General features: G+C 39.5%; 1 protein-coding gene across 10 annotated transcripts in view; it reads left to right on the top strand.

Moving 5' to 3' along the window:
- Positions 1 to 20,668, top strand: part of SRPK2 (SRSF protein kinase 2) — a 236,111-nt gene that overhangs the window by 83,186 nt on the left and 132,257 nt on the right. For 4 of the 10 annotated variants that reach the window (XM_081244895.1, XM_081244891.1, XM_081244890.1 and 1 more), the window contains exon 3: positions 14,408 to 14,471. The exons of 5 other annotated variants lie outside the window; for them this stretch is intronic. In XM_081244895.1, coding sequence (XP_081101021.1) covers positions 14,408 to 14,471 — 64 coding nt within the window. Of the gene's footprint in view, positions 1 to 14,246; positions 14,472 to 20,668 lie in introns of those variants that run through there. One more of the 10 variants, XM_081244894.1, reaches the window with a different exon arrangement.

Here is a 20,668-nt window from a genome sequence, read left to right as displayed (position 1 = left end):
GGGTGCAGTGCCTAAAATGAAAGGCTTTGAGGTAGCCAGGAAACTTTGTATTATCCTCAGTGTGAATGTTTCAGTCCAGAATGGTTTAAATGAGGTAAGGAATCTTTCAACTGTGAACACATGGCTGTCAAGAATCACTCATTCCGGCACTTCCTTGGTGGCTCAGTGGTAAAGAATCCACGTTGCAATGCAGGGGACGCGGGTTCGATCCCTGGTCAGGGAACTAAAGTCCCACATGCCGGGGGGCGACTAAGCCCGAGTGCCACAACTACTGAGCTTGTGCGCCTCAAGTAGAGCCGGCGTACCACAAACTACAGAGCCCATGCGCTCTGGAACCCCTGCACCACAACTACAGAGCCCACGTGTCCTGGAGCCTGTGCGCCACAACTGGAGAAGAGAAAACCCGCATGCCACAACTGGAGAGAAGCCCACGCACCACAATGAAGAGCCCTCATGCCGCATCTAGGACCCAGCACAGCCAAAAATAAATAAATAATAAATCTTAAAAAAAAAAAATCAGTTATTCCTCGAAGCCCTGGTAGCTGAGGTTTACCTCTATTTCAGGGGAGTAAAGAAGAGAATATGTGATGAGAGCAATGGAAAAAACGAAGAGGTGACTAGGCAGTACTTCTAAGATGCACAGTGTCCCACTTTTGCCCTGGCACATCTTTCATTAATTATTCTGGTTAAAAACATTTTTTAAAGTTGTGATATCTTTCATGCATGAATTACATGAATTATGAATGTACGTTTAGGGAACAGTAAAATAGGCACCTGTATACCCACACCCTAACTCAAGAAATAGAATGCTGTCAGAGTCCGAATTATACCCCCTGCTGCCACAGCTTGTAGTCTCAGTCCAAATTTCAGACTGAGTTAGACTTTAGAAAAAGGTGGGTAAACAGACAAGTTAAAATACTTTGGTAGGGAAAAAAAAAAAAAAAAAACTTCGGTAGGTATATTTCAATGGAAACTGAGGAACTATTTTGTTATTAAAATGGATAATTACGTGACTGGAAGGAAGTTATTTTTCAAAGAAAAAAGCAGGAGTAGAATTTCTTAACTCTGTTCTTGAGCCATTTTACACTGACCTCTATTGCTGCGGTTCTTTTGTGGAAAGTGCTTCTTGCTTTGTAATTGCACTGGCACTTGACGCTAGCTTCTTGAGCACATGCCTTCCTCCTTTGCATGGTCTAACAAAAGCACCTAATAATTCAGATGGCTCTATTTAAAATTATTTATTTTTATCTTAAACTGTCATGTATGGGATTCCGTTTTTCTACAGCAGTAGTGTATCTCATAAGCACGCCTTCTCCGTTAGTTGAGACTTGTTCATTTGGGGCTTGCTAAATTAATTACCTATATTTTTAGATAGGTTGTTTTTTTAGTTCACCAGTTTATTTCAGCACTTTTATTTTGTTTTAAGAGCCTGTTCATGATAAAATTAGAAGGAGCAGACCGAATTTAGTTTTTAAAGCTAGTTTTAAATGACCAATTTTGTACAACCTCCATGAGATTCCCTTTCTTATGATAGAACAGTGTCAGAATAAATCAGCTGTTCTGTTTTTTCCCCTTCAGTATAACACTCTCACAATTCCAACAGAACATTGCTTTGACCTTGGTTAAACTGTGAATTTTATTTGAAAGTGAAAATTGGCATTTTGGAGGCTATTTATAATGGTGTGATGGCAGTCTTTTTGTAGACTCTCTGTTTGAAAGCCATGTAACTACAAAAGGGATCTATTTTATTTTATTTATTTTTTAAAATGTTCTCCTTTGTATTATTTTAAAGTTTTACTGTTTTGCCTTTAAATTTAGATCGGAAATCCACCTGAAATTATTTTTAGAATATTAATTAATTAATTAATTATTGGCTGCACTGGGTCTTCGTTGCAGCATGCAGACTCTTAGTTGTGGCATGCATGCGGGATGTTTCCCCAACCAGGGATTGAACCCGGCTCCCTGCATTGGGGGCACGGAGTCTTACCCAGTGGACCACCAGGGAAGTACCGAAAGGGATTTATGTTAAATGGGTATCCTTTGGTAACAGTTAACATTATTTAAGAATTTTTTTTTTTTTTTTTTTCCGGTACGCGGGCCTCTCACCGCTGTGGCCTCTCCCGTTGCGGAGCACAGGCTCCGGACGCGCAGGCTCAGCGGCCATGGCTCACGGGCCCAGCGGCTCCGTGGCACGTAGGATCTTCCCGGACCGGGGCACGAACCCGTGTTCCCTGCATCGGCAGGCGGACTCTCAACCACTGCGCCACCAGGGAAGCCCATAAGAAAATTATTTTTAATTACTTAGGTAATACCTATAAAAAATCCAAGTGCAGGTAATGGTAAAATCCCCCCGACTGCCATTCCTCATTCCACGTCCCATCTCCAGAAGTGAGGAAGATCTTTTTTTTTTTTTTGGCTGCATTGGGTCTTCATTGCTGCGCGCGGGCTTTCTCTAGTTGCGGCGAGCGGGGGCTACTCTTTGTTGAGGTGCGCGGGCTTCTCCTTGCGTTGGCTTCACTTGCTCAGGAGCACGGGCTCTAGGCGCACAGGCTTCAGTAGTTGTGGCTCGCGGGCTCTAGAGCACAGGGCTCAGTAGTTGTGGCACATGGGCTTAGTTGCTCCGCGGCATGTGGAATCTTCCCGGACCGGGGCTCGAACGCATGTCCCCTGCATTGGCAGGCGGATTCTTAAGCACTGCGCCACTGGGGAAGCCCCTCTGTAATGTTTTAAAGATTCATCCATGAGGTAGCACGTATCAGTACTTCATTTTCTTTATGTATGGATAGACCACATTTTGTTTATCCATTCATCAATTAATGGACATATGGGTTGTTTCCACTTCTTGGATATTATGAATAACGCCATTATGAACATTTGTGTACAGGTTTTATGTGAACAGTATAAACATGTTTTCTCCTGGGTTTATAACGAGGAGTGGAATTGTTGGGTCATATGGTAACTCTTGGTTTAACTTTCTGAAGGACTGCCAGATTGTTTTCCAAAGCAAAGGTACCATTTTACATTCTCACCAGCCATGTACGAAGGTTCCAAATTCTCCGTATCCTCGCTAACACTTGTTTTTATGATTATAGCCATCCCGGTGGCTATAAAGTAGTATTTCATTGTTGTTTCTATTTGCATTTCCCTAATGACAAATAATGGTGAGCATCTTTTCATGTGCTTATTGGCCATTTATATTTCTTCTTTCAAAAAATGTCTATTTAAATCCTTGGCCCAATTTTAAATTGGGTTGTTGTTTTTTTTTTAATTGCCAAGTTGTAAGAGTTGTTTATATATTCTGGATGCTAGTCCCTTACCAGCTACATGATTTGCAAATATTTACTCCCATTCTGTAGACTGTCCTTTTGTTTTCTTGATAGTATTCTTTGATGCACAAAAGTTTTTAATTCTTTTTTTTTTGGGTTCCCAGTGCATATAAAAGTTATATTTATACTATACTGTAGTCTATTAAGTATGCAACAGCATTATGTCTAAACAAATGTGTATACCTTAATTAAAAACTTGATTGGGCTTCCCTGGTGGCGCAGTGGTTGGGGGTCTGCCTGCCGATGCAGGGGACACGGGTTCGTGCCCCGGTCCAGGAAGATCCCACATGCCGCGGAGTGGCTGGGCCCATGAGCCATGGCCGCTGAGCCTGCGCATCCGGAGCCTGTGCTCTGCAACGGGAGAGGCCACAACGGTGAGAGGCCCGCGTACCGCAAAAAAAAAAAAAGCTTTATTGCTAAAATTACCAACCATCATCTGAACCTTCAGCAAGTCATAATCTTTTTTCTTTTTAATAAATTTATTTATTTATTTTTAGCTGCATTAGGTCTTTGTTGCTGCACGCGGGCTTTCATTAGTTGCCTCTAACGGGTGGTACTCTTTGCTGTGGTGCACGGGCTTCTCATTGCAGTGGCTTCTCTTGTTGCGGAGCATGGGCTCTAGGCGTGCAGACTTCAGTAGTTGTGGCACGTGGGCTCAGTAGTTGTGGCACACGGGCTCTACAGTGCAGGCTCAGTAGTTGTGGCGCATGGGCTTAGTTGCTCTGCAACATGTGGGATCTTCCCAGACTAGAGCTCGAACCAGTGTCCCCTGCATTGGCAGGCGGATTCTTAACCACTGCGCCACCAGGGAAGCCCCAGTCTTTTTTCTAGTAGAAGATTCTGCATCAGTGTTGATGGCTGCTGACTGTTCAGGGTGGTGGCTGCTGAAGGTTGGGAAGGCTACGGCAATTTCTTTCTTTTTTTTTTTTTTTAGATGTTGGGGGTAGGAGTTTATTAATTAATTTATTTATTTTTGCTGTGTTGGGTATTCGTTTCTGTGCGAGGGCTTTCTCTAGTTGTGGCAAGCAGGGGCCACTCTTCATCGCGGAGCGCAGGCCTCTCACTATCGCTGCCCCTCTTGTTGTGGAGCACAGGCTCCAGACGCGTAGGCTCAGTAGTTGTGGCTCACGCGCCTAGTTGCTCCGCGGCACGTGGGATCTTCCCAGACCAGGGCTCAAACCCGTGTCCCCTGCACTAGCAGGCAGATTCTCAACCACTGTGCCACCAAGGAAGCCCACGGCAATTTCTTAAAATAAGACAACAATGAAGTTTGCCACAACGATTGACTCTTCCTTTCACAAATGATTTCTCTGTAGCATGCATTTTACCCATAGTGGAACTTTTTTCAGAATTGGAGTCGGTCCTTTCAAATCCTGCTGCTGCTTTATCAACTAAGTTTATGCCATATTCTAAATCCTTTGTTGTCATTTCAACAGTCTTATGCAGCATCTTCACCAGGAGTAGATTCCATCTCAAGGAACCACTTTCTTTCCTCATTCATAAGAAGCACCTCCTCATCCGTGAAAGTCTTCTCATGAGATGGCATCCATTCAGTCACATCTTCAGGCTCCACTTCTAACTCTCGTTCTCCTGCTGTTTCTACCACACCTGCAGTTGCTTCTTCCATTGAAATCTTGGACCCCTCAAAGTCATTCATAACGGTTGGAGTCCATTTCTTTGAAACTCCTGTTAATGTTGATATTTTGACCTCTTCCCTGGAAAATCATGAATGTTCTTAATGGCATTTAGAATGGTGAGTCCTTTCCAGAGGTTTACAATTTACTTTGTCGAGATCCATTGAAGGAGTCACTATCTATGGCTGCTATAGGCTTATGAAATGTTTTTCTTTTTTAAAAACATCTTTATTGGAGAATAATTGCTTTACAATGTTGTGTTAGTTTCTGCTGTATAACAAAGTGAATCAGCTGTATGCATACATATATCCTCCTATCCCCTCCCTCATGTGTCTCCCTCCCACCCTCCCTATCCCACCCCTCGAGGTGGTCACAAAGCACCGAGCTGATCTCCCTGTGCTATGCGGCTGCTTCCCACTAGCTATCTATTTTACATTTGGTAGTGTATATATGTCCATGCCACTCTCTCACTTCGTCCCAGCTTACCCTTCCCCCTCCCCGTGTCCTCAAGTCCATTCTCTACGTCTGCGACTTTATTCCTGTCCTGCCCCTAGGTTCATCAGAACCTTTTTTTTTTAGATTCCATATATATGTGTTAGCATATGGTATTAGTTTTTCTCTTTCTGACTTAGTTCACTCTGTATGACAGACTCTAGGTCTATCCACCTCACTGCAAATAACCCAATTTCGTTTCTTTTTATGGCGGAATAATATTCCATTGTATATATGTGCCACATCTTCTTTATCCATTCATCCATCGATGGACACTTAGGTTGCTTCCACGTCCTGGCTATTGTAAGTAGAGCTGCAGTGAACATTGTGGTACATGACTCTTTTTGAATTATGGTTTTCTCAGGGTATATGCCCAGCAGTGGGATTGCTGGATCATATGGTAATTCTATTTTTATTTTTTTAAGGAAACTCCATACTGTTCTCCACAGTGGCTGTATCAATTTACATTCCCACCAACAATGCAAGAGGGTTCCCTTTTTTCTACACCCTCTCCAGCATTTTTTTTAATTTGTTTTAAAATTTTTTTTTGAATTTTATTTTTTTATACAGCAGGTTCTTATTAGTTATCCATTTTATACATATTAGTGTATACATGTCAATCCCAATTGCCCAATTCATCCCCCCCCGCCAGCCGCTTTCCTCCCTTGCTGTCCATATGTTTGTTCTCTACATCTGTGTCTCAATTTCTGCCCTGCAAACTGGTTCATCTGTACCATTTTTCTAGCTTCCACATATATGCGTTAATATACTATATTTGTTTTTCTCTTTCTGATTTACTTCACTCTATATGACAGTCTCTAGATCCATCCATGTCTCAACAAATGACCCAGTTTCGTTCCTTTTTATGGCTGAGTAATAATTCCATTGTATATATGTACCACATCTTTATCCATTCATCTGTCAATGGGCATTTAGGGTGCTTCCATGACCTGGCTATTGTAAATAGTGCTTCAGTGAACCTTGGGGTGCATGTGTCTTTTTGAATTATGGTTTTCTCTGGGTATATGCCCAGCAGTGGGATTGCTGGATCATATGGGAATTCTATTTTTAATTTTTTAAGGAACCTCCATACTGTTCTCTATAGTGACTGTATCAATTTACATTCCCACCAACAGTGCAGGAGGGTTCCCTTTTCTCCACACCCTCTCCAGCATTTGTTGTTCGTAGATTTTTGATGATGGCCATTCTGACCGGCATGAGGTGATACCTCATTGTAGGTTTGTTTTTTTGTTTTTTGTTTTTTTTGCGGTACGCGGGCCTTTCACTGTTGTGGCCTCTCCTATTGCAGAGCACAGGCTCCGGATGCGCAGGCTCAGCAGCCATGGCTCATGGGCCCAGCCGCTCTGCGGCATGTGGGATCTTCCCGGACCGGGGCACGAACCCGTGTCCCCTGCATCAGCAGGCAGACTCTCAACCACTGCGCCAGCAGGGAAGCTCCTCATTGTGATTTTGATTTGCATTTCTCTAATGATTAGTGATGTTGAGTATCCTTTCATGTGTTTGTTGGCAATCTGTATATCTTCTTTGGAGAAATGTCTGTTTAGGTCTTCTGCCCATTTTCGGATTGGGTTGTTTGTTTTTTTGATATTGAGCTGCATGAGCTGTTTGTATATTTTGGAGATTAATCCTTTGTCAGTTGCTCCGTTTGCAAATCTTTTCTCCCATTCTGAGGGTTGTCTTTTCATCTTGTTTATGGTTTCCTTTGCCGTGAAAAAATATGTAATGCTTCATGAATTTGCCTGTCATCCTTGCGCAGGGGCCATGCTAATCATCTCCGTATCATTCCGATTTTAGTATATGTGCTGCTGAAGTGAGCACAAAAGTTTTTAATTCTTACGTTCAATGCATCTATTTATTCTTCTGTTTTTTGTGCTTTTGGTGTCATATTTAAGAAACTCTAACCTAATCCAAAATCAAGGTTTACACCTATATTTCCTTTTAGAAGTTTTATACTTTCAGCCTTTATATTTAGGTCTTTGATCCAGTTTGAATTAGTATTTTGTATATGGTGTGAGACAGGAGTCCAACTTTATTCTTTTGCATGTGGACATCCAGTTTTGAGCACCATCTTTTGAAGAGGCTGTCTTTCCCCATTGAATGGCCTTGTCACTCTTGTCAAAAATCAGTTGACTGTAATGTGAGGGTTTATTTCTGCACTCTAATTCTATTGCATTGATCTATATGTCTATCTTTATGCCAGCTCCCCACTTTGTAGTAAGTTTTGAAATTTATGTGTGAGCCTTGCAAATTTGTTCTACTTTTTTAAAGATTGTTTTGCCTATTCAGGGTCCCTTGACATTTCCATATGAATTTTAGGGTCAGCTTGTCGATTTCTGCAAAAAAAGGCAGTTGGAATTTTGATAGGGATTGTATGACTCTGTAGATCAATTTGAGGAATATTGCCATCTTAACAATAGTAAATCTTCCAATCCATGAACGCAGGATATCTTTCCAATTATTTGGGTCTTTAACTTTTTTCAACAGTGTTTTGTAGTTTTCAGTGTACAATTCTCTCACCTTGGTTGAATTTATTCCTAAATATTTTATTGTTTTTGATGCTATTCTAAGTGGAGTTGTTTAGCCCTGGAATCTTGAGAAAATTTCGTAAACTTTAAAAGCTTCAGTTTCTATGCATGTAAAATGGAAATATTGAGTACCTACCTTCTCCAGTTGTTGTGAGGATTAAATGAGTTAATTCATATAAGGGGCTTAAATAAGCTAGATGGTTCAAGCTAAATGTTAAGTATTAGACTGTGAACTCTCTAAGGGAAGGAATTTTGCCTAACATATTTTTTCTTCCCCCTGCTCAGGTAACACCTAGCTCAGTACCTGTTCTTACTGAAGGAATATAGAAAGGTGGAAAAATTGGACTATGTCACATAAATTTCAGTTCCTAAGTTTGAACGTTAATGTTGGTTAGGAGTTGGGGACACTAATTCCTCCTTATATGCACATATTTTGATATGGCTTGTTTTCTTACACATATAAATAAACCTTGCACAATAATTTTGTCACCTCTTAAGATAGTGAATTTTCTTTTTAAGATGGTTGAGTGGGCCTTGACTTCTTTGGTGAACCCAGAGTTCTTTATGTGCCAAAATTGTAAATAAAATTAAACGGTCTTAATTTAGGACATTGTAAGCCATAATTTTAGAGAACCGAGTAGTTTCAGTTGTATATTAATATCTAGTACAAAAAACTATCTTTAGGTTAGCATTATAAAAATACTTCCTTTTTCTGATTACTATTCTCTGATATAATTTCTAAAATTCATATATTATACCAGTAAAATATACAAGTGATAATTATTTTGTAAGTATAAAATAGAGAACCTTTTAAAACTTGACTTCATGGTGAATAGAGCATTGGATCTCACCCTGAGTGTAAGAGCTCAGTTATCTAAGAACTTGTGTTACTACTTGTCTCCCCAACAGAGCGAGGGTTAAGAGTGCCTTTGTTCTGTTTAGTGGCTAGATTAACTATTAATGATACTCTGCTGTGGTGAGAAACCTGTAGACAGTTTTCAGGGATTAATTTCGTTACATTTCATTGCTAATAGGAGGCATTGATGGTGAGGCTAATAGAAGTAGGAATTTATTTAAACATTCATATTTTCACACTTTGATGCAGTTTTGTATTTGTTTCTGAAATTCCTCAACATAAAAATAACCAAGCAATGGTAACAAGTACTGTGTGATGAACTTAAAGTTTTATGGCGCTGCATACAGTGTTAGGATGGATGATCTGGGGTCTTGGCCTCGTGCAGACACAACCCTAGCATTGGTCTCTTTTCTCTGCCTTCTTGCTTGGTGGCTTCCAGGGGGGTGGGTGAGAAGGGGAATCCCAATTTTAGGGGATTGACCAGTTTCCTTACTAGGATTTGGAAATCAATAACAAATCTTTCCTTTTAAACTAGCATTTCTTTTGGGTTATAAATTGCGCTCAGAATAATAATTTTAAAACTGACAGAGGAAAACATTTTCTTTAGGAAGTGAAGTTTCTTGTAAGTGGCAGCATTATTAGCTACCTTGAAAGTTTTAAGCCGGAAACCTAACGAGCCTGAGACCACCTTCTTCTCCTCCTCCTCCAATCCCCCACCAATCCCCCACCCCCACCCCAGCCCGCCCCATTGTAGAGTTTGGAGCGTACATATTGTTGTTGGTTGGCATTGTGCAATATTCAGGAACATAAAGTAATACTGTTTTGGAATTATAGCAGGAGGAAATTTGATACCAGAAAAAGACTGCTTTTAAGGAAGGCGGGTGAAATTGAGACTTTATTTTGATAAATAAAATCAGATTTTAGAAGTAAGCTTATTTTATTTAACAAAAGTTCAAGCTGTAGTTGAAAAATAGGTACTGAGTTTACTGAGTTTTAGAAGGAAGAATGTATCAAGTGCTGATTGTTTCTGACATACATATTCGTATTAAGTTTTATATACAGTTGATCCCTGTGGGTTCTGAATCCGTGGATACTGAGGGCTGCCTGTACTACCTCATTTATATAAGGGACTTGAGCATTTGTGGATTTTGTTATCAGCAGGGTGTAGGGGGTGGGGTGGGAGTCCTGGAACCAATCAGCACCCCCCACCCCATGAATACCAGGGGGTGACTGTAATAATATGACTGGATATCTTTTAAGTAGTAATGCAATGGTAATGTTGGATATTTTTGCAGACTACTTAAGTGTATTATTATTTTCTCCCATTAGTCTCTCATAATCAAATAATTATCATTCCCGAGACACTTAGCATATTATTGTCCTTGTTGATTACTCTTAACAATTACTAACCCTCTTAACTCCTTTCTATATTGTCATTTGTCAGTGGGTTTGCCTGGGATTCTAACATTTCTTTAGTATTGTCCGTCAGCTTTGTCTAAAGTTCGATCCTTTGTTGCAGATTTTCAGTGTTCACTTTGCTCTGGACTTGCATTTTGTTTGAATTGTTGGGCTGTATGACCATCAGTGAGAGACTGAGCAGAGAAGGCATTTGATGGGTGGGGGTAGAGGCTGATGAAAATCAGGGACAGTTGTTTGAATGGTCAGTTTATCAATGGTCATTTTTTTGCCCAATTTTTGCTTTTCTGTGCATTCTCATCACAAAGAAAACTTGAATAACGAATGCTGGGATAACAGGGACTCCTTTTTAGGCTAGACTGATCTTCAGGATGTTGGGAGCAGTTAATCATTGATCTTCCTAGATGTCTCAGAGAGCTTGCTTTACTCCTGTCCCTTTATGAAGAGTCTCTTTTGTGTCAGTCACTTGAATTTTGAGTCAGGACCTCAATACTTGGTCCCAGATGGTAATATCATGGATTGACACCTGAGCAGGAAAAGTGTCTGCAGGCCGTCTTGCGAGCTTAAACAGGAGCCCCTTAAAGATACTCGCTTAAGGTGAGAGAAGGCCATAAGTATGCATTACAAGGCAGTAGAATCTGTGAACGTGTGAAGTGAAGAGAAGTAGTTACTAGTTGGTAGCAAAGGGAGAAATGGAATTAGGGTCAGAAGTTTTGACCGCCAGGATGGGGAAAGGTTAAGGTGGAGAACAGTCCCTCGGAGCACTTGGTATTGTAACTGGGTTTCAAGAGCTGCCCCGTCTTCTGAACAGGATTCTGGGTCTTAGGCATTTTTTCCCCTCCTCTTAACTTCTAGATGTATTCTTGCTGTATTATCCTGTCACCTGAAGTAACCTGAGCACATACCTGTTTCTTGTAGCCTGAAATGGCTCCAAATTTGCCAAGTGAGGGGAAATTTAGTAAATCTGTTAGAATAACACCGATGTTTAAAGGATGTAGGTCTACAAGTTTAGGTAGAACTGTTTGCCCAATTATGATGTCTTATTTAATTTCCATGTCATAAAAATAAGTGTCCTTTGTGAGCTCATGCTTAGTGTTTAGTGATCTTAAAGGATCCTCTTTAAGGAGGATCCTCTCCATGGGAGCCCTGTGTTACGCTTATGCTGCTATTGCTCTTAGGATTCTAGGTGGATTCAGGACTGCCCGGTTTCTCTTCTAGGGTCTGAATCTTTGAAGCACCTGCTTTACTGGACTATGTTTTGGTAGTAGTTATTGTTCACCTCTATTCCTTGTCGGGTTCTTAGGGATTGGTTCAACTGTGGACCCTAAGTGTTCCAGGAGTCTTCAAACTCATGTTATTGAGTAGAAAATGAAGTATTAGAGATATAGGTACTACTTGCTTATTTATTTGTGAAATAAGGAAATGTGAGTTTAACTGGAAAACCGTAATTCATAAAGGAAAAGACTGGTGGGATTAATTGCAGAAAAACAAAGTATAGGGTCCTGGATACTGTGAAATATCCAGTATAGATATAGAAAAACAACTAATTCGGGGGACGTATTTGCAGTGTGTGTAAGAGAGCATCCTACGTGTGGTCATGGTAGTAGCTGACTCAGATGATCAGAGGTTCAGGACACTATCAGGGAGCCCAAGGCCCTTAACCAAGGGTGTTTGGAATCATACTGACATGAACCTCAAAGCCCCCCCCCACCCCAGGACTGTGGCATTTATCGTGGTAGAATGAACATGGGGAGTAATCAGTCCCATGGCTGATATTGATAAGGATTAGGTAGGAGTGTAGAGGGAATGCATGGCTCTCAGTGGATACAATGTTAACGTGGTATTTGTGAACATTCCTGAACCTTTCAGTCCTTCTGGAGCTATAAACAGATCTGAAGGTTTGAAGATGTGAAAATCATGTTGGAAACCTTTCCATGAATTATTTGAAACCTTTTTGGTTTGTAGCTTCCAAAGTCACCAGCCAGAAAGTGGTTTAGAGCTTTAACTTTTCTTTCTAATATATGTAAGATGGGCATATACTTCATTAGAGCTATGCAGTTTAATTTTGGGGACTTTCAGCTTAAGTGCACAGATATTATAGAGATACCCTGAAGTGTGAACTTTCTGTCTTTTTGGAATGAAAAATTGCCACAGTGAAGAATTCAAGTGTCACCTCATTCCTGAAGTGTCTAGTTGATAAACCGAGAATAATTCCTCTAGAAAGGAAGGCTGAGACACAGGTTAAAGTTTAATTTCCACATATAATAATATCAATACTACGGTGATAAACAGGTGAATGTTAAGGTTGGTAGTAAGAAGGAGAAGGTGGATTAAAACTATAGAAAAGCTCTTTAAAATGGGACAGACCTAGTATACCTCATTAGGTCATTCAACAAATATTTATTTAGGATCCCATCCTTTGCTAGGCAGTGAGGGCTTATTACTACGTGCCAAGCACAACACTACGTGCCTTTCATGGGTTATGTTATTAAATCCTTACAACAGCCCTTCATGTAGAATTATTATCCCCATTTTATAGGAGAGGAGATGGAGGCTTAGAGAGTTTATTTCCTCAAGGTCACATGGCTGTTAAAAATGATGGAGAAGCCTGCTTTCAAATCCTAGGCTGCTTGGCGGCGGATCCTGGAGCCTGAGTTCTTAAATGCCATGCTCCTTTTAAACGGGGCGTTACTGAGCATTCACTAAGGCACCAGGTGCCAGGCTCTGTAATCCACGTGAGACTCCTCAGGGTAAGTTTCATTATCATCACCACTGCTGTGTGCTCTCCCCAGTGGTAGTTTGGCTGTAGCCTGTGGTAAAGTCTGTGCTCTCATTAGATATTCATGCCAGCTTTAGAATGCCCGTTGGATGAAGTTGTTAGCTTAAAAAATTTGGAAAAACTCTTATCTTAACAACACTGAGAGGATATTTCTGTACAGGCCCACTGTATTTTATGCAACTAATTATTTTCCTTTTTCCTTTACATTTCATATTCCTTGGATTTCTAGAATCAAGATTCTTAAAAATTAAAATTTGTTTTACCCTTTAAAAAAAAACCCCAAACTATTGAGGTCTACTTTGAAATCCTGAGACTGCCTGTAGATTTAGTGGGATTGTGTTTTATTTTTGGTATGTGAATTTTTAAGATTTTGAATAGGAAAACACATTTACAAATAGGAAAACAGCTTTATATGTGAAATAGTCTAGATAATAGGACCATATCAGTTTTATTCATGTAAAATTATGTGCTTTATATTAATGGTTAATATTTTAAAGGAAATGTGTTAGGTTATTTTTCCTTCTCTTTTTCCTCTTTTATTTTTACCTCACCTTCCCTTTTTGTCTATAATTTTTTTTTTCCGAATCAGTATCAGCAATGATCTTTTAATTAAATTGAATTGGCGCTTACATTTCTGTTGTAGATAGCGTTGTCAGTCCTCCCCTAAAAGGACAAGTATATTATCTGCTTGGTAACTGGGTGTTGCTGTTCACTTGCGGTGTACTGCGAAGGAGGAGGGGAAAATTAAGGTGTAAAACAGAAGTGTTTTTCTAAAGGAGTTCGGGAGTAGATATAAATGTATCTTTAAAGACAATCAATAAATTGTGGCAGATTAAACTATTTTTAGTCTGAAAATTGGGATTCTGGTTTAATATTTCATTCTTAAGTGATAAAAATGATTCACTGAGCCATATTTTTCAGGGCTGGTGAAATAGAAGTAGCCAAGGGTTGTCTATCTGTTTATTACAGTCTGTAACTTTATTACCCAGACTTCTCAAATTATCTGGTATGTTCAATCCAGTTGTTAGCATTTTTGGTTTGTATTTTAATTTGCTGCATTTAAAAATCTTCCTGTAGAGCCATGCTAGTTCTACCTTAAAAAAAAAAAAACACCCCTCTGCTTGAAAGAAATGGTACTTCCTGCTTTCATAAACAGTCATGTGCATAGTTTAGCAAGGCCTGATGCCTCTGGAGCTTTTTCCCTTTAGAGCACCATTGAATCCCAGTCCTAACAGAAGTACTGCGAATCTTGTGGCCTCATTTTGAACAAAAGGGATTAGAGAAGAAAAATCTCTTGATATAAGGCTTGAAAGCAAGGGCAGGCAATCTTGGTTGTGAATATTTTCTGATTTTTCCAGAAATCAAGCAGAAGATTGAGCTGCTGATGTCAGTTAACTCTGAGAAGTCGTCCTCTTCAGAAAGGTACAGCTACATCTCTTGCATGAACAATTAATGGTGTAGCATTGCTAAGAAACAAATCAGGGTGTATTTTTTTCTTGTCAAGTTTGCTATATAACGTATCGTATTGCATGCTGGTCATTGTGCTGTTTTGAAGACGTGTATTTCGGTAAGCTGTTCTGCTTTTACAAAGGGTAATTGATTTAAAAAAAAAAATAGTGAAGCCTAATCAGCTGCAGCATGCACACCATAACACAGCAGACTGGTGGTTCGTATGTGACAGCTGTTGAAGGCTTTAAAAAATAATATACTTAGCTAAAAAATAAACAGAAATCTTGCATTCTTTAAGGAAATACTAGTACTAGGTTTGCTTCCTGTATTTTGAGGTTGTTGCTACACAAAATTACCAATATTGTTTGTAAGATCTAGGTTACAAATACTTAGCTTTTGGTTGTATTAAATATTTTCTTATGTGGAAAGGGAGTGCCATTTGTAAATAGCTTAGGAATTGCAAACCCCCATATTAGTCACATTCTGAAAGAGAGATATGATGCTTCTTCAAGTCTGTGCTAGGAAATGGAACAGTCACTGCATGCAGTAATGGTTCATGCCTGCAGGTAAGGACAAAATGACTCAGAAGTATTTTTAAAGCAATTATTTTTATCTGTCAATCGGAGGATTATACCTGTAAGGAGATATTTTCATAATATGCCTATTTTACTTAATAAATAGAATTAAGATATGTTTCTCTCAAGTCAGAAATGGGTCTAATAGTTGCCTATTTTGATATGTAAATGTATGTTCACTTCTGTTTACCAAAATTGTTTCTACTACATAATATTTTAAATTGAGGTTCTTGGGCATACAGTTGATGCTTACCTTTCTGTTGGTTACCTCATAGTTTATACGTAATGCTGGTATTTTGTATTAAGGTGTGTCGATTTATCTTTTCCCTGGTTAGTCTTCAGGGTTGTCTTTTTGTTCACAGATGTAATATTTAGGAAAATATTATGGAGAAATCCTTTGGTAGTTAAAGAATGATATAGGAAAAACCCTGGAAAGAAAATAGGAGGTGAAGAACCCAGCATGGTAAAATGAGTTTAATTATAGTGTACACTAGTGTATGGAGAACATGATGTGATGGCAAAATGATGACATTAAATCAGTTTATTAGTGTAATTGGGTGAAAGGCTCCTGGCTTGAATTTCGGGAATTATGAATAAGGAAGATGTCACTGCTTTCTTTAGAGGTTGAACATAGAAAAATTTAGACACAGTTGTGCTTATTTTTACGTAGCTTCTAACTTCTGGTTTGTGGCTAGCCATCCCATTTTAAGCATTCTCTTTGCTGAGATGAAAAACAAGCTTCAGCCTTGTGAATATTCTGCCAGTAAAATGGTGGTGATGGGAAGGGGAGAGGACGGTGGTGTAAATAGTGAATGTACCGGGTACCAACTGTAATATTAGAGTTTCGTTACTAGGAAGAGCAATTCTTAATGGCATGACAACAATAATTACGTTGGCTTTTTGAGTAGCATGTGTTCTCTATTGAGAAATTGAAGGTTAAACAGAATGGGTGAATATTACTGAGAAACAAGTTAGGAATCGGTGAGGTTTTTATAGTTAAAATACAGTCTTATAAGGAAAGATTCTAAAATAATTGGTGATTACATATATTTATTTTAAAATTATTATTATTGTTTCACCTAAGCTCCTGTGGTTAAATTTGATGGAAAGGGAGGATGAATGCAGACATGATTTTAAAGTTTAGAAATCTGCCACTGTGCTTATGACAACTCTATACACATTTTACCAGAGCTTGCTTGCTTTGTTTGTTACTCTTTTGGGGGGGTGCTTACACATATATTTGGTAATTGTGATATGCTGACTTAATGGGTATAAATGTAGTTTATGGCTAAGCCAACACTTTGCCAACATAGAAGTTGTTTTATTAATGTAGAAATATTAAAAATAGAAATTACTCTTTTTTCCTCCCTCCTTTAAATAAATTATACAATCATGGTCATCATTTGTCTTTTTAGTTTATTTGGAAGAACTTGAAAAACAAGAATCTGAAGTTTAAAAAAAAATTCATGGCTTAGGAAGACTATACTTGCCCCAGCAATTTAATAGTTTATAGTATCATGTAGCATTACCACCACATTCTGCAATTCCTTGTTCTCTAATCACCTAAATTTTTTAAGTCTTTGACTGTTTTATTTTAAATAGTTATTTGAAGCATGGCATGAGTCTTAAAGATATTTGGCATTTACCTATAGTCAGTATTCCCGTGTATTTATTGGTAAAAAAGGATGAAGAGACCCTGTTTTTCTTTAAAGAGGGGAGAAGCTGCTTGTGGGAAGCCAAGTTATCATTTGTCACGATTGATTTTTGTTCACTGTCCGCAGTACAGCATGATCTTATGTATGTATGTATGTATGTATGTATGGCTGTGTCGGGTCTTCATTGCTGTGCGCGGGCTTTCTCTAGTTGCTTTGAGCGGGGGCTACTCTTCATTGCGGTGGCTTCTCTTGTTGCAGAGCACGGGCTCCAGGCGCGCCGGCTTCAGTAGTTGTGGCTCACGGGCTCTGGACGCGCAGGCTCAGTAGTTGTGGCGCACGGGCTCAGCTACTCCGCGGCATGTGGGATCTTCCCGGACCAGGGCTCGAACCCGTGTCCCCTGCATTGGCAGGCTGACTCTCAACCACTGCGCCACCAGGGAAGTCCCCTAGCGTGATCGTTTCATATGATATCTCAGAGAACCGAGTGGAGGAACGATGTTTTTAAGTACAAAATGTGATAGACATATAAACAGTGATGTGATGTTCGTAATAATCTTTCCATCTCATATTTTTCACCTGCTTAATGAGAATTGCCAGTCCTGTGACAGCTGGTAGTGGTTGAATTTTTTTTTTCCAGACAATATTGTAAAATGGGAAAAGCAAAACAAAAAATAAACTTTTATTTTTGTAGACTCTTAAGGATCATTCATTGAGAATACATACAAATATGATTGAAGTTATATTATAATGGAGTTTTGAAGTTTTTTGTGACCTGAATTAGAAAATATGTTATCTTAACAGATCGCAATACCACCTTGAAATTTATTTTTTTTATTATTATTTTTTTTTTTTTTTACCTTTAACAGAATGGAGGGGTGTCCATTGAATATCATTTAGCAGGGGACGTGTGGAGCACCTCTTTTCCGAATGGCTGACTCATAGGACAAAAAACAGTGGGGTAGCAAAAGTTGTCATTTATTTTTTGGTTTTATATTTTGGAGAGAGAGCAAAATGTCAACTTACCCATTTTTAAAATTAAGGACAGAGAACATTATTGAATGAATAAAAAAACAAATGAGCCTGATTTGTATGTTATTGCCAGTTAAGAGGAAGACATATCTGTTGCAAGAGAGTGCCCTTCTGCAGATTTTAGGAATAAACCCTACAGTGAATATTTTCCTTTTAATTGAGCTGCTGTTGGATAGATGGATTATATTCAGCTTAGCCGTGGTAGAGACAAGGGTCGAGCATAATTTTAGTTCTTCATCTGCCGCCACTTAATGTAAAAAAAAAAAAGCCGTAAAAATTTATTTGACGCAAAAATTAGGTTTTTCAAGTTTTCGTTTCTTCTTGCCTTTTCCTTGCTAGAACACTCCAGGGATGTGGAAATTTATGGGGTTAGAGTAGGTGGAGAAGAGGCGTATAGTAATAATGGTAATAGCTGGGGAAAAGGTAGTAATCATTTATTAAACGTTTTCAGATACTAGTTCTAAGAGAGGAGAATGCGGGGTGTGCTGTAGGGAGACTGATTAAATCATTCCCAGAAAGGTCCTGAGTGAACAGAAAACACTTCACTCTGCCTCAGATTTGTTCAAACTCTATTACTACTTCTTCAGTGAACTCATGAACAAAATCGGACAATACTTAATACAGAAGAGTTGAGCCCAGAGTGCTGAGAGCTATGCTTCCCAGTCCATCTAGGCTGAGTACAGGGAGGAGGGTTGAGGAGGTCCTGAGATAAGGGGCTTGAGAAGCTGAGAATCTGCATTCACACTAAGCATTGCCCACATCTGCTGTTGTAAAATGTGAATGGATGTTGTGATTAATAAGGTTCACAATTAGTCAGAAGTTAATGAAATACCGGTGCCTTTGTAGGAGGATTGCATTTTCTCAGGGAACGGATACTAAAGGGATCATCTCTTGTTGTGTATGTGTTTTTGACATTTTTCGTGTTAAAAGGGGCCCTTACACTGGAATAGATATGAAGTAGTATCCTATATCTTTAGCATCCCACATAGCTAGCACATAGTTGACTTGACAAGTTGCTAGCTACCTTTTAAAGAAGAGAAAAAGGGAGAGAGAGAGAAAGGATCAAAAAAAATAATTATGCTGTGGCTTATATTCTACCAATGCTATATAAACAAAATTGGTGAGAAGTGATGGAGAATTGGTATGTTGCCCCTCCCCCAGTATAAGGGCAGTTGAAATAACATAAAGAACCTGCGCTATTTTTGTGTATATATTTTAATTCCTTTTCTTAATTTGGAGCCTCTTCAGTGAAAAGGACATATGATAGTAATGCATGGTTGCAGAAAGCACAAAGAGAAGTCTGGAAGAATCAGGAGAACGGAAGGGAGAGAATAAATAAATAAGGATGGGACCAGATGAAGAGAGAAGAAAGTAAAGGATGTTCAGTGGAAAATGATCCAGAATCAAGGTGCCTTTTATTTGCTCTGATGTTGAGTATGTTTTCCTCCATGTCTCTGTGGTGAATTGAGAGTAGCCGTGGGAGGAGAGCCAAATTCTATAACAGATTCTCTCTTCATTGGACCTGTCGCCTTCCCATTGCAACTCAAAGGGTAGGACGGGCAGCTAATGAGAACTAGTTTTTCCTTTTCCACCCCTCACTCTGCCACTCTTGGCTTTGTTTCTGTATTTGCAGGATAGAAGTATTTGGGATGTAGTTTTTCTTGAGTGGTGAGATGAGTTGACGGTGGCTGACTGGGTTGTCTTCCATCTATTCAGTCTTTATGCTTTCTTCTGCTTTTATTTAATATTTTGTAATATTTAAATTGTAGATGTATATGGGAAAGTGCATAGATCACAGATCATTATAAAATTGAATTTACTGATTTTTTTCTTGTGTAGTTTATGATTTATGTGTTGTATCTAAGAAATCTTTGCCAAGCCCAGGGTCACTAAGGTTTTTGCTATGCTTACTTCTAGAAGTTTTCAGCTCTTCATATTTAAGTCTGTAATTAATTTTGGGCTTTAGTAGTAAGATAGAAATTGAGATTATTTCTGCACATGACTAGTCAGTTGTTTTATCTGTTTTTGAGTAGTATATATAAACAGAAACCCTCTGTGTAGTCTTTTGGTCCATCTTCTCCTGATGTTACCTATGTGAGATTCATCCGTGGTTTCGTGTGTAGCTGTAATTGACTCAGTCTCATTGCTGTACAGTATTCACCATAGGAATATACCTCACAGTAGGCAATCCATTCTCTTGATGAGCATGTGGGATGTTTGCAGGTGGTGGCTTTTAGGAATAGTGCTTCTGCGAGCCTTTGTATACATGTCTTTTGGCGAATGAACCTTTGCATACCATTTCTGTTGCATGTCGTTCCTGGGAGCACCATTGCTGAGCTTCAGTGGGTATTGCCAGCTTTACAAAGTGAACGTGCCAGTCTGCGCCCTCACCAGCTGTGCTCCAGGGCCTTGCCACCTGGTACTGTGTATTCTTTCTCTCTTCCCTCCCCTTTGCTTTTCCCTTCCCGCCTTTCTTCCTTTCTCTTGTAGCATTCTGGTTGGTGTGCCGGGGTGACCCAGAGTTTGAACCTTTTTGAGGCGGATTAGAAGCAAATAGGGGACCATTTCTGAGTACCGTCTCTTATGAAGAAGATCACAATGAGAAGTTTAGACCAAACAGGAACGACAGGGTGTAGTCATCTGAGGTACTGCTCTCCCACAGACTGCTTCTAGTCTAGTCTTTTACCTGGGTCTTAGAGGCCACGGGTGTTAACATCTGTTTTCAGATTTGGTTTCCGTCACAAAGCCATTTCTTCAGCTGACCCTTATTAGAAACCTCTCAGGTAAAACATACAAAAGACAAGCTTGGACTGGGAAGCGGGGAAGTGACCAGAACCCAGCAGTTGTTGGTACTCAGCCACCCCACCCTGAGAACCCCTCCCTGGAGCTCCAGTCCTCTCTCCTTTAAAGC

The sequence above is a fragment of the Mesoplodon bidens genome (genome assembly GCF_964165515.1).
Source record: "Mesoplodon bidens genome assembly, chromosome: 9".
Classification (NCBI taxonomy): Eukaryota; Metazoa; Chordata; class Mammalia; order Artiodactyla; family Ziphiidae; genus Mesoplodon; species Mesoplodon bidens.
The sequence above is the reverse complement of the archived record's forward strand: the minus strand, read 5'-3'. Positions and strand labels throughout refer to the sequence as shown.